At 51.8% G+C, this 12,712-nt stretch overlaps 2 protein-coding genes across 5 annotated transcripts; both read right to left on the bottom strand.

The window, feature by feature from the left end:
* Positions 1-437: 437 nt before the first annotated feature.
* LOC117007384 (basic proline-rich protein-like) lies at positions 438-1,874 on the bottom strand. The gene is made up of 2 exons (XM_033080512.2): positions 1,014-1,874; positions 438-983 (listed from the first exon to the last, which is right to left on the bottom strand). Exons 1-2 carry the CDS (start codon positions 1,201-1,203, stop codon positions 550-552), a joined length of 624 nt encoding a protein of 207 aa, XP_032936403.1. The 5' UTR covers positions 1,204-1,874; the 3' UTR covers positions 438-549.
* A 1,561-nt stretch (positions 1,875-3,435) lies between these two features.
* On the bottom strand, positions 3,436-7,761 carry LOC117007383. Of its 4 annotated transcripts, none has more exons than XM_033080509.1 (8): positions 7,673-7,761; positions 7,456-7,546; positions 6,538-6,577; positions 6,397-6,438; positions 5,972-6,302; positions 5,792-5,894; positions 4,718-4,813; positions 3,436-4,240 (listed from the first exon to the last, which is right to left on the bottom strand). In XM_033080509.1, the coding sequence occupies exons 5-8, from the start codon at positions 5,972-5,974 to the stop codon at positions 3,492-3,494; spliced, it is 951 nt and encodes a 316-aa protein (XP_032936400.1). In that variant the 5' UTR covers positions 5,975-6,302; positions 6,397-6,438; positions 6,538-6,577; positions 7,456-7,546; positions 7,673-7,761; the 3' UTR covers positions 3,436-3,491. The 4 variants fall into 4 exon arrangements, with proteins under 4 accessions (XP_032936400.1, XP_032936401.1, XP_032936399.1 ...); XM_033080510.1 differs by having other exon boundaries at positions 7,456-7,551; positions 7,673-7,730; XM_033080508.1 differs by lacking the exons at positions 7,456-7,546; positions 7,673-7,761 and having other exon boundaries at positions 6,538-7,449.
* Between the last annotated feature and the right edge of the window lie 4,951 nt (positions 7,762-12,712).

The raw sequence follows: 12,712 nt of genomic DNA, 5'->3' as shown, positions 1-12,712 counted from the left end.
TTTCACACGTGGGTGGTTCACGCCTGGGTGTTTCAAGCGTAGGTTTTCCACGCGTGGGTGGTTCAGACGTGGGTTTTCCATGAGTGGGTTTTCCACGTGAGTTTTTCCACGCGAGTTTTTTCCACGCGAGTTTTTTCCACGCGAGTTTTTTCCACGCGAGTTTTTTCCACGCGAGTTTTTTCCACGCGAGTTTTTTTTCCACGCGAGTTTTTCCACGCGTGTTTTTTCCACGCGTGTTTTTTTCCACGCGTGTTTTTTTCCACGCGAGTTTTTCCACGCGAGTTTTTTCCACGCGAGTTTTTTCCACGCGAGTTTTTTTCCACGCGAGTTTTTTCCACGCGTGTTTTTTCCACGCGTGTTTTTTTCCACGCGAGTTTTTTTCCACGCGTGTTTTTTTCCACGCGAGTTTTTTTCCACGCGTGTTTTTTCCACGCGAGTTTTTTCCATGCGTGTTTTTTCCACGCGAGTTTTTTTTCACGCGAGATTTTTTCCACACGTTGGAAACGCACGCGAGTTTTTTGCACTCATGGGGAACCCACACGAGTTTTTTCATGCGAGTTTTTCCACGCCAGTTTTTTCACGTGGGTGGTTCACACTTAGCAGCTCACCCGGGGGCGGCTCACCTGTGGCCAGCTCACCTGAGGGTGGTTCACACGTGGGTGCTTCACCTGTGGGCAGCTCACACGTGGGAGGCTCACCCGAGGGTGGGTCACCTGTGGGCAGCTCACCTGTGGGTGGTTCACCCGTGGGCAGCTCACCTGAGGGTGGTTCACCTGTGGGCAGCTCACCTGTGGGTGGTTCACCTGTGGGCAGCTCACCCGTGGGTGGTTCACCCGTGGGCGGTTCACCTGTGGGCAGCTCACCTGAGGGTGGTTCACCTGTGGGCGGTTCACCCGTGGGCAGCTCACCTGTGGGCGGCTCACCCGTGGGCAGCTCACCTGTGGGCAGCTCACCTGTGGGCGGTTCACCCGTGGGCAGCTCACCTGTGGGTGGCTCACCTGTGGGTGGTTCACCCGTGGGCGGGGCATTGCTGGAAAAGCGCCCGAGTTCCCGGCAGCCCCATCCCCTCCTCCTGCTGCCAGCGCCTGCCAGCTTTGTCTTGCCGACGCTGCCGAGCCAGCGGGGAGCTCTCCCTGAACGCTGGGGATCGCTGTCCGGACACCCCAGGGTGCCAGAACAAAGCACACCCCCAAAATCCCCCATCCCCAGCGCTGGCTGCTGCCAGAAACCTCCCCAGTAACCCCAGAGACCCCCAGGCACAGCCGAGGGGTTCAGCCCCTTCCCCGAAGTTCACCCAGGGCGGAGCATTGCCCAGAGGATCCCGGCTGGATGCTCTGCCCGCCCCCGCCTTGGCCAGGTGGGCACCGGGACACGCTGGGTGCCGTGGGCAGCATCTCCGTGCAGCTTCCTCACCGCACCGGCAGTGTCACCTCCCAGCACAGCACCAGCCCCAAACCTGCCTCGGGTGTGGCTGCAGCCTCGGGCTCCTCCTGGCAGCCAGGGATGAGCTGGGTCAGGGCAGGTGAGCAGCGCCTGGGCTGTCCCAAAGCGCACACAGATCCCTCACGGATGGGATCCAGGGCTGCATCCCCCCATTCCCAGGATGGGAGATGTGTCTGAGCTCACAGCCCTCAGCCAGGGATCGGCCCCGACACCAGGAGCCTGCCTGGCACACGGAATGTCCCTTGCACGGGTGCCATCCCTTGCACAAGGAGCATTCCTTGCTCTGGGAACTCCCCTGTGATGCTCAACTCCCCAGAGCTGCTCTGCCCCGTGTCTCCGGCCGGCCCCTGTCCCAGCCCCGTGGGAGGAAGGTCCCTCTTGCACAAGCAGGGATGGCTGGGGCTGGAGTTGAGCTGCACACGAGGAGCAGGGGTTTGTCCAGCCAGGCACAGAATCCCCTCTGTGCCCGTGAGTGGGGTCTGGGGGCTCCCCACGAGGGGACGGCAGCCCTGGGTGCTGTGCTGCCCAGGTGCGTCAGAGGAGTCACCCACCTGCAGTGCCAGCTGCTCTGGGGACACTGTGAGGGGACAGAGAGTGACTGTGGCTCAGCAGCAAGGCCACCAGTGCAGCCCAACCCTCCCAGTGCAAGGGGGAGCAGCAGGGACCCCAAAACCTGCACAACGCTCCCCTGGCAGCCCCTGGCCTGGGATGTGGCTCCCAGGTGCTGTGACAGGGACTGTGCAGCCCCTGGCACTGACCTGGTGTTGTGCTGAGCCCTCCCCACCCCCAGCCCCAGCTGGTGACAGCTGATGAAACCTGAACGCCTCACCTGGATTTTCCTGCCAGGTCTGAAGGGCAGAGCAGGAGAGGGCGGCTGTGACCCAGCCCAGGAGAATCCCCAGTGCCAGGGCTGCTGCTGGCAGGGGTGTCCTGTCCCACCCCCCATTTCCCAGCAGCTCCAGCCCCCTCTGCGACGGGGACATGCAGGACACGGCCAGCACAGCTCCCCGCACCCTTCTGGGCTCCACCCAGCACCTCTGGCACCCCGGGTCCTTCCCTGGTGCCACAGGGCTGCCACGAGCCCAGTGGGGCAGCAGGACACACGGACACGGGGCACTGGCCCTTTCTGTGGCAGAGCAAGGTGACAGAGAGGGGACACTCTTGTCCTCAGGATGGTCATTGGCATCTCCCTCGGCTCAGGCCGGGTGCCACGGCCCTGCCAGGCTGGTGCTGGCTCACCCACAGGCACTGTGGGGGCTGTGCTGTGCAGAAACCCCAAAATGGCCACGGACCCCCCCGGGCATCCACACCCCTGAATGCCCTCAGGCCTCTGCACAAAACCCCACTGAAAACCCCCAAACCCCCAGAAACGCCAAGGGGAGGCTCCAATTGCTTCATCCGAGTCCTCCCCAGAGCCCCCGAGGTGCAAAGTCAGAGGGGATGAGCACCACGTGCACGCACTGGGGCTCTCCGGGGGTTTCAGTCCTGGGTTCTCCTCGGGGGGCTGTGCTGGGCCAGGCACCAAGGAGGGGGGGAATGAATTGTGCCCTGGGATCCTTCCCCCAAAGGCTGTGGGGGTGCCAAGTGCAGGGTTCAAGTCCAGAGGTTTGAGAGCAGCAGAGCTCCTCTCGCCCTCTTTAGTTTGAGGTCTCTGTGTCACCGCTTGTCCCCATGTCCTGGGGGAGCCACGAGTGGAGGGGCCGGGGTTTGGCACGGCAGGAGCCCCTCACCCAGCCCCCAGCACCCACTGGAGTCCAGCAGCAGGTCCGGGGTGGCCCCCATGGGAGCCAAGGGTGATGTCAGCACAGCCCGAGCCCCCCCCCGAGGAGTCGGTGACACTTTGGCCAAGGAGGGGACCTGACCTTGGCATCCAGCTCCGGTGCTGCCCAGAAAGCAGAAAACCCCTGGGGCTGCTCCCCTTCCTCCTCCTTGCTGCTTTTTCCTTTTCTCTTACTGTCTTGGGGCTTTTCTTTTCATTTCTTTTTTTTCCCCCCCTAATTTTTCCCCCCCTCTCCTGTTGGTTTTTTTTTTTCCCTTCTGTTTAAATATCAAACGAAAGAGGAAAACCCAGCTATGGGAGCTCTGGAGCCGGGGGCCAGGCTGCTGGGAGGGCAGTACAGGGTCCCGGGCTGGCTGCTGGGGGCATTGCCGGGGGTCTGGGGGGTGGGAGTCCTGCTGGCTTTGGGGCGGAACAGGCTGCTCTGCTGCGTGGAGGTGCTGTTGGAGAGCGGGGTGTGCTCGGGCTCGCCCGAATCGCTCTCGGTGTAGCTGTAAGCCTGTGCCCGGGAGATGCCCTTCTGGTGCCCCGGGTCCACCTCGTACTCGCTGTCACTGCCCTGAAAAGCGGGATGGAGGATGTGGTGACAACCCCAAAATTCAATAGGGTCAGGCTCTGATCCAGCAATGGGAGGGGAGCTGGACCAGGGGGGTTCGGGAGGAATTCCCCACATGAAAAGGGAGGCCGGGCACTGGAAGGGGCTGCCCGGGGAGGTTTGGGGTCCCTGGAGCTGTCCTGGACTCAGGGCTCTGGGCTGGGGACAAGGTGGGGATGGGCACAGCTTGGATTCGGTGATGTCAGAGCTCTTTTCCAGCCTAAACGGTTCTGTGATTTCCTGGTGCTTTCCCAGTGCTCTTTTGGGAATGCTGGCAAGCACATCCCCAAAGTATTTAAAGGCTGGGACGGCTGCAGCATCACTGGGGGGTTTCTGCCTCTTGCTAAAACAAAATAAAACCTCATACATAGTAACAGAACATAATCGTCCTTCTGGACCACGACAGTTGATGACAGTTCGATTTCCTGCATAAATAAAATGAGAAGAAAATCAGAACCCATAAAACATAACCCTTATCCACCGCACACAACTTTCGGCTCACCTGCCACCGCTCTTGTCTCGAGCGCCCAATTACACCACGGCTCTCTGTGCTCCCCAGGACCCTCAAATATCGCCCTGCCTGACGAAAACCCCGGTCCCTGGCCGCTCTGCGCCCAAACTTTGGTGATGAACTTCACCGCACAGACCGGCCGGGACCCGGGAAAAAAAACTCCAGCCAGGGAGGAAATTTAAAAAAAAAAACCCTGGCTGGGGAATTCTTATTCTAAATTTAAAATTGGTTGAAAAGCCTGGAAGGCAAAACTCACTCACACAAAATTACAACCGGTCACCACACACACTCCCACACGCATAAGCTAGCGGTGGCAGACTGATGCAAACTCTCACACACAGACATAGACAGGCACACAATCTTCAGCTGATAAGCTGACTGCAACCCTTACCTGAAACAGTATGCTGAATAGGATGCTGGTCCTCGACGTCAAGGGATAGGTTCTGTGAAAGGCGGCGGTTGAGAACCGGAAATCTGCCTCGGGGACCTGCGAGACAGAAGCGGGAGGTCAGTGAGCGGTTACCTGAGAGCTAAGAGACAGCCCCACACATTTTCTACCCAAAACCCCAGGTAAACTGCAGGTAAAAAGAACTTAGAACAAAATTTAAAGCCCAGCATAATAGCTGGACAGCCCCAGACATCTTGAGTGAACATGCAGATCTCATCTAGAGTCCAACACCACCCCACGGTACAAAACCCAAGTCCCTGCACCTTGTCCTATCTTGACTATGCATCAGGGCAGAGCAGCTCCAGACCAAATGCGTGCAGGCACCCGTGACACAGGACATGACAAACGAGGGGAGGACAGGGGGACGAAAAAAACTCAGCAAGAAGAACCATGAGGACTGAGAGAATGCAAAATGAGATCACTGAGGGAAGACTGAGAGCAAGCTGACAAGGCTGGAAAAAGACCCTAGCAGAATGATTTGCTCCAAGAACTGCAGAGATGGCTGCCTGGGAATCCTCTTCTTATCTTCCCATTCCTCTAATTCCTCATCTCTTGTAATGGATCCTTCAGGTGCACAGCTGGCAATACAGGTCAGTAAGACCTTAAGAGATGAGACTGGAAGCTTCTCAAAAGAGAAAAGATTCAGATGCCTGTTCAAGCTCCAGAGTCCAAGGTTTGATGGCACCAGAGCCAGGCTGATGAATGCAGAGACCACAAGATGCTATGGATGAGCCCAGGGTATCTGACAGGCCCCACAAAGGGCTAAGGCAAGAGACACAACACAAAACAGACAGAAGACAGAGATTGCACAAGAGACAAGTGACATGACACCCAGAGGAACTGCTCTGCCCTGTGCAAATCAGCATTGAGATCAAATTGAGACTCTCCCCCTTATGGGGCCTGAGGGGCTGCTTCTTGGACATCCCCAGCTCCAAAGCTGCCTCAAAAATCCCTCCTGACAATTCCAGACCCAGCATCCCACTGCCATCCCTCTGTGGATTGGAGCCCAGCACTCATCTGTCAGAGATCCAGGTATGAGAATCCATGCCAGGTGTGCAGTAAAAAAAGCTTCACCATCTGGGAAATTCCTGCCGTCACTGAGCTGTTGTCCCTTAGTCAGCTACAATAAAGAAAAGGAGACATCAGTGCATGCACTGAGCAGCATACAGGGCAAAACCTGATAATTTCACTACTCACCATCTCCCAGGAATGTCCAGGGCCTCAGGTCACACATTTCAGCTGCAGTCAGAGGCTGAGACTGTCCTAGCAGGGTAGGCCTGGTTTAAGAAGAGACAAGGTGATGTGACATGGCTGAAACTTGACTGGACCCAAACTCCTTCTCCCAAACTCCCAGACTCACCTCAACTGCTCAGCTCTTGCCAAAGGCTGCCCAGTTGGCATCTTCAAATTGCAGAAGGTGAAGGCTTCATCAGAGTCCTGGAATACTGCTGGAGGGCTCACAGGAGCAGTGAACTGGGTCTCTGGGCCAGCTGGGCAGAGCCATCTCAGAGTAGTTCAAGGGCACTGCCTAAAACACACAAAGAACAATGAATGCTGAGAGCTGCACCAGAGATTGAGACCTGAGCAAAAACAACTGATTCAGACCACCAGAAACTGCTCACCTGGCCTGCTTCCCCTTGACAGTGGATATCCTGCTTCATTTCCTAGAAGTAAAAGGCCAAGAAAACTGCTGTAACAGTCACCATTAACACTTCCCCTGCAAAGGCAAACTGTGACTGACATGCTCAGAGCAAAACCCTTACCTAGGATGGGCCCACAGCCTCAGATTTGATCCATCTGCATCTGAAAGGAAGGGAGGACAGAAGTCAAATGTGCTGCAGGATAACTTTATACCTCCAGATTTCATCTAGGGTCCAAAACCACCCCACATTACAAAAAGCAAGTCCCCAGGACTGGTCCTAGCACACCTATGCCCAGACTACGCTACAGGGCAGAGCAGCTCCTGGCCAAATGCATGCAGGCACCCGTGACACAGGACATGACAAACGAGGGGAGGACATGGGGAGGGAAAAAAATCTCCCAGCAGGAAGAAGAATCACAAGGACTGAGAGAATTCAATATGGGATGACTGGGGGGAGACTGATGGGACAATGATGAGGCTGGAAGAAGATGCTAGCAGAAGCATTAATCCCAAGAACTGAAGAGATGGATGGCTGAGAAATTTCTGGTCAGAATCCTCTCCCTATCTTCACATCCTAAACCTCTGTAACCGACCCTTGTGGTGTACAGCTGTCAATACAGCTCAGAAGAAGACCTTAAAAGACATCAGACTGGATGTTTCCAAGCAGAGATGTGATTACCATGCCAGCCCACGCTCCCATGGGCCAGCACCAGGCCAAGGAAAGCGGAGGCTAAAAATTAGCCCAGAATTTCTGATATGCCCCTCAAAGGGCTTAGACTCAAGACATGTAATACAACACACTCAAAAGACACACAGTGCACAAGAAACAAGTGTCATGACACCCACCAGAACTGCTCTACCCTGTGCATTTCAGCATTGAGATCAAATTGAGACTTGCCTCTTATGGGGCCTAAGGGGCTGCTTCTTGGACATCTCCAGCTCCAAAGCTGCCTCAAAAACCCCTCCTGACAATTACAGACCCAGCACCCCTCTGTCATCCCCTCTGTGAATCATAGCCCTCCACTTATCTGTCAGACACACGGAGAGGTGAATCCGGTTTGGGCGCGAAGCGAGGCTCCCTCGATGTCCGGGACATCGCTGCCATCGCCGGGCTCCTCTCTCTGCGTCACCTACACTAAAGAAAACCAAACGTCGGTGTATGCTCTGAGGAGCACATTAGCCAAAACCACATAATTCCACAGCTCCCAGGAAGAGCAGTGTTGTGTGGGCCAAACCCCCACAAGTCAGCTCCTCACCCTCTCCTGAGCGTCCTGGGGTCCTTGAGTCTGCAGCTTCAGCCAGAGCCTGAGGCTGTTACGGTGGGTACCTGGGTTAGGAGGAGACAAAGTTAGGTGGCATTTCTGTGAGTGAGGTGGGTGAGCTCATGTGCTCTAAGATGTGCAAGTACATCTGCCACACTTGTGAAAAGTCTCAAGGGCCCACAAATGGACATTTTACACCGTACTGCCTTCAAACCACCCCCACCCACTCTCTAAGGTAACTCCTAACTGGATAGCCTGCTCACTCTCCCGGTCACAGTCCTCCTTTTACTCACCTGAAGCTTCAGCCTCAAACATCTTTAACACAGGTCAGATGCCTTTTGTCATATGACAAAAGAGCTGAAAAAAATCTCAGGTATCATACTTAACCTAAAATTTCAGGAAGCTGTATTCTACCTAAAAAACAAAAAAAACCAACAACACAACTACAAATTACAAAAGCACCTTATTACCTCTGAACACACAACCCAAAACTATGAACTTAAATGCTCGCTGTATTTAATACTATTTCCTTCACTGAATCTTCAAAGTCTCTGTTTTAGATGCCCAAAAGCATCTGCTAAAAACCAGAGATAAGATGAAACAGCCTCTGCATTGAAATGAGAGGAGAACCCTCAGCCCAGCTGATTCCCAGAGAGGGAATGGAGGCCCTTGGCAAAGGCTGCGGTTAATATACCCCTGATTGGGACTCCCCCTGGTTTGCAGGAAAAGGAGGAGCAAATCCCACGAGGTATAAAAGGCCTCAGAATAACGGCGGCTGTTTGGCTCCTCAGACTTGAATTCGAGGTGAGGAAATTCAACAAGAAAAAGGCGAGTCATTTTTCAATATAAAAGAAAACTTTACAAGAAATGGAAACACTTTTCTTTTTGCAGCAAGTATATTTAGAAAAAGGGCAAAAATTGGGTCAGAAATAAAACTATGTATTACACCAGCATAACTAGGTAACACAAAATTTATTAAGTGGCATAATTAGTCCTTAGTGAATGCAAAAAAATACTCCATGTGTGACTAACTAGGGTGGACAAGAATAGGAATGAGAAGAATGGTGTAAGAGTTATAGGGACCTCTATTAAGGGCTATCTAAATTTTAAAAACCCAGGAAAAATAATAAATTCTCTGTGAAGCAAATCTCACCTGCCCAGTTCCACGATACCACTTGAGAAGAGGCATTTTGCACTGTCAAAGGCAGCTGGGGTTCTAAGTAGTTGCAGCTTGTGTCTGGGAGAAATCCTGATCCGTTTGGAATTTTAGCAGGCAGGATCCCAGTCTGTGAGAGCTAAATGAATGCCGTGTGTCAGGCAGAAGGAGCAGAGCCCCTAGGGATAAAAGTTTTGGAGTGTCAGAAATCCCAGAGACAGAGCGGGAGGGGAAAGGGCTGGGACCCTTTAAAAATCGGTTTTCTCCAGCCCCGGTGTTTGCTGGAGCCGAGCCTCCGGTGCTTTCCCCGACCTCAGTCCTGGTTGCTGTGATTTTTCGCCGGCCGTGGCCCCAGCCGCCCCGCCCGTGCTAACACACCGCACTCCGTTTCCCGTGCCATCCCCGTCCCACCCGTGCTAACACACCGCACTCCGTTACCCCGTGCCATCCCGGTCCCCACCCGTGCTAACACACTCACTGCACTCCGTTACCCCGTGCCATCCCCGTCCCACCCGTGCTAACACACACACCGCACTCCATTTCCCTGTGCCATCCCGGTTCCCACCCGTGCTAACACACACACCGCACTCCGTTACCCCGTGCCATCCCCGTCCCCACCCGTGCTAATACACACTCACCGCACTCCGTTTCCCGTGCCATCCCGGTCCCCACCCGTGCTAACACACCGCACCGGGTGCCGCCGGCCCGCGCTCCGTGGGCCACGTGTGGCCGGGCAGTTGCTCATTAGGTTCAAACAAAAGCCCCTTCCGGCGGTTCCGGGGCCGGGCTTCGCCCCCCTGACCGCTCTAGGTTTGGAGGACCAAATCTCGATTCCCTCTCTTAACACTGTATCGACCAGGAAAGGGAGTGAGGCTCTGACATAGTCGAGATACCAAGAGCAAGCTAAAGATGACTGTTTCTGCTGTGGAAAAAAAAAAAGAGTTAAAATTTATGGTAAATACTAGAATAAAAAGAACTTGTGTAGTAAATATTACAAAAAGGTGTAATGTGTACAGTAACACTGTAAAAAAGTAGCAAGGACAAGGGTAAAAAAATGTCTTACTGGTTCTTAAGATAAATAATAACATTGGGTTTTATTAATAACAGTAAACCATTTGACTCACTAGGTAAAAGTGTGGAGTGTGTACAAGGCAGTAAAAAATATATAAATGCTAGATGTGAAATTGTGTGCAAATAGTAAAAGAGCTGGGATCAAACTTCTAAAAAAGAAATAATTCTTTGCAGTCTATCAGTTCTAAGAAATGCAGCATAATTTTAAGTAATGATCAAATGTGAGTGTATAGCTGTGCTTCACAAATACTGTCATCCTGACTGCCCAGGTGTGATACATGTTATAATTCGTGTTTATATAAAAGGATTGTGTAAAATAAAATAAAATAAAAAGAGCCCCTCAAACACCAAGCACCCGGGGCCATAGACAACGACCGTAATTAGCATATCAACAGACCTAGCCCGGTGATCTCCACAAGGACGGGAAGAGATCACCATCATCATCATCATCATCATCATCATCATCGGACGGGAAGAGATCATCTATAAAATACCTGCCAAAGCGCCCATCACCTCCGATGGCTCCCATGAGCGAGAAGACAGCACTTCATTACACGTCAATAGGAGCAGACACTGCCTTCATCGGCATGCAGGAAGGACTTTTGTCTGGGCAGCACCAGAAAAGGATTTAATTTAAATATGAGAATTTGCTGCAGAAACAAAGGAAATTCTCGCCTCAGGCCAGGAAAAACTGTATGAAGTTGGACTCTCCGAAATAGCAGGGTGTGAACACAGGGGGGTCTGATGCAATAGAGGTCAGATCAGCGTGTGTGTCCACCCAGTGCCGACCCGGGCTCGGCGCTGTCGTGTTTTCGCTTGTGGCTTCCCAGGTCCGTATTTTCGGTCGCAAAAATAAAAATTGCTGTTTTGCTATTTAATTCGACTTGATTTGGTTATTATCTATAACACAGGCAACACCTGGAATCTGGCTGCTTTAGCATGTAAGCTGAGCTAAATACTCGTGTAGAAGAGCAGCAGTGGAGTGTGCTGCCCTAAGTGAATCATAAAAATCACAAGATAACAGAATGTGCTGAGTTGGGACACATCAAAGTCCAACTTGTGTTGCTGTACAGGACACCCCAACATTCCCAGCACATACTGAAAGAGTTGTGCAAATTTCTTAAATTCTGTCAGGCTTGGTGCTGTAACCATTTCCCTACGAAGCCTGCAAGGGCCTGTAGCCCCCGTTTTCTCTGGGTAGAAAACGTTTTCCTGACACCCAGCCTAATCTCTCCTGAGATTTTAACCGCTCTCAGCTTCACACCATTGATGTAAAACAGTCCTGGCTTTTGTGTAAGGTTTGCACTAATTTGCCAAGTCTTCTGTAAGTGCAATACCACAGATAAAAGTGAATAAATGTGCTGTGCCTTGTGTTCTAAAGACACCCTCCCTAAGCAGGGAGGTAAAACCAAATGACCCACTGTGGTTCCTTCCAACCCGACCCATTCTGTGGTTCTGTGATTCCTTGAAATGCTTTAATGTTTACAGAGCGCGTGTTTAGGGCACAGTAACATTAAGTACTCTGTAAGCACATCAAACTGATGTGGCTTATCCTGAAAACCAAATTAATGCAATAAATAAACAATACTGAGGCAAAAGTTAGCAGTGGCTGCCCCAGGTGAGGCTGCATTAAAAAAACTGTTATAAGAAGAATTTAAGAAACAGCAGTTGAAAGTAAGAAAGGACTCTGAAGTGTCTTCTAGCAGAGCGAAAGAAAAGATAGAAAATACTGTATTGGCAGGACACACCTGTTACATATAAATTGTAATGGCTAGTTTAAAAGAAAGTCACTTCACCAGCTTTAGTATGGTAGTTAAAATTCTAAACAATTAGTGCTGTTATCATTTTTAGTATTGTTTTATGTCTATTTAATTACTATTTCAAATGTCTTAGGCCTCAGTGCTTAGGCAGCCTGCCTGTTTTGTGCATAGACAAGAACACTAGCAGCTGACTTTGAGCCTTTGCATCTGAGGAAAAAAATAATTCTGCTTCAAACAAGAAGATCAGGACTGTTTGGGTCAGAAAGTTCTCATATTCTAGCCTTAATCTGTAACTTCTATAATAACTTTATTTTGTAAATGAGAATTTCTAATTAATTTCTAGTGAATGATAAATACCTAAGAAACAGTAAAAATCTACAATTGAGAAGTGTCAAAGACAATTTACCAGAAAATTAGCAAAAAAGAAAAAGTGTCCATATTGTACTGAGTTGAGGTGGTGTCATTCCTGCGGTGGGTATCTCCCATTCACATTGAGTCCAATGTAAGAGATTAGCATAAGGAAGCGGTTAAGGTACTTAATACCTTCAGCCGACAAACTCGGACACATTGAAACATAGTCACGCACAACTGGACACTCGGACACACTCGGAAACACTCAGACACACGCACATTCAGACACACTCAGTCACACTCACAAACACAGACACAACCACGCACACTCACACGGACTCGGACACACTACATATATTAAGTAACATAGCGTTTAACCCTTATATAATAAGTGATCTATCACATGCCCCCATGTAATAAGTGAAATGTCACATGCCCACCATGAACACCGCGTCTGTGTGTCCGTGGGTCCGTGTCCTTGGGCCGAGGCTGCAGTGCCGCGCTCTGCCACAGGGTGGCTCTGCTGAGCCGCACCGTGTCCCGCCCGGCAGGAGTGCGCACCTACACGGCATTTACGGTACGAGCTGTACATACGGTACGTACGTGCGCACACAAAACACAGCACATGTCCGTCCAGGTGGGGGTGGCACACAGGTACGGAAGGGGCGAGCGTAGGCATGTTCAGGAGCAATACAG

Source organism: Catharus ustulatus, chromosome 26, assembly GCF_009819885.2.
Source record: "Catharus ustulatus isolate bCatUst1 chromosome 26, bCatUst1.pri.v2, whole genome shotgun sequence".
In the NCBI taxonomy this organism is placed as follows: domain Eukaryota; kingdom Metazoa; phylum Chordata; class Aves; order Passeriformes; family Turdidae; genus Catharus; species Catharus ustulatus.
This window is presented reverse-complemented; position numbering and strand designations above follow the sequence as displayed.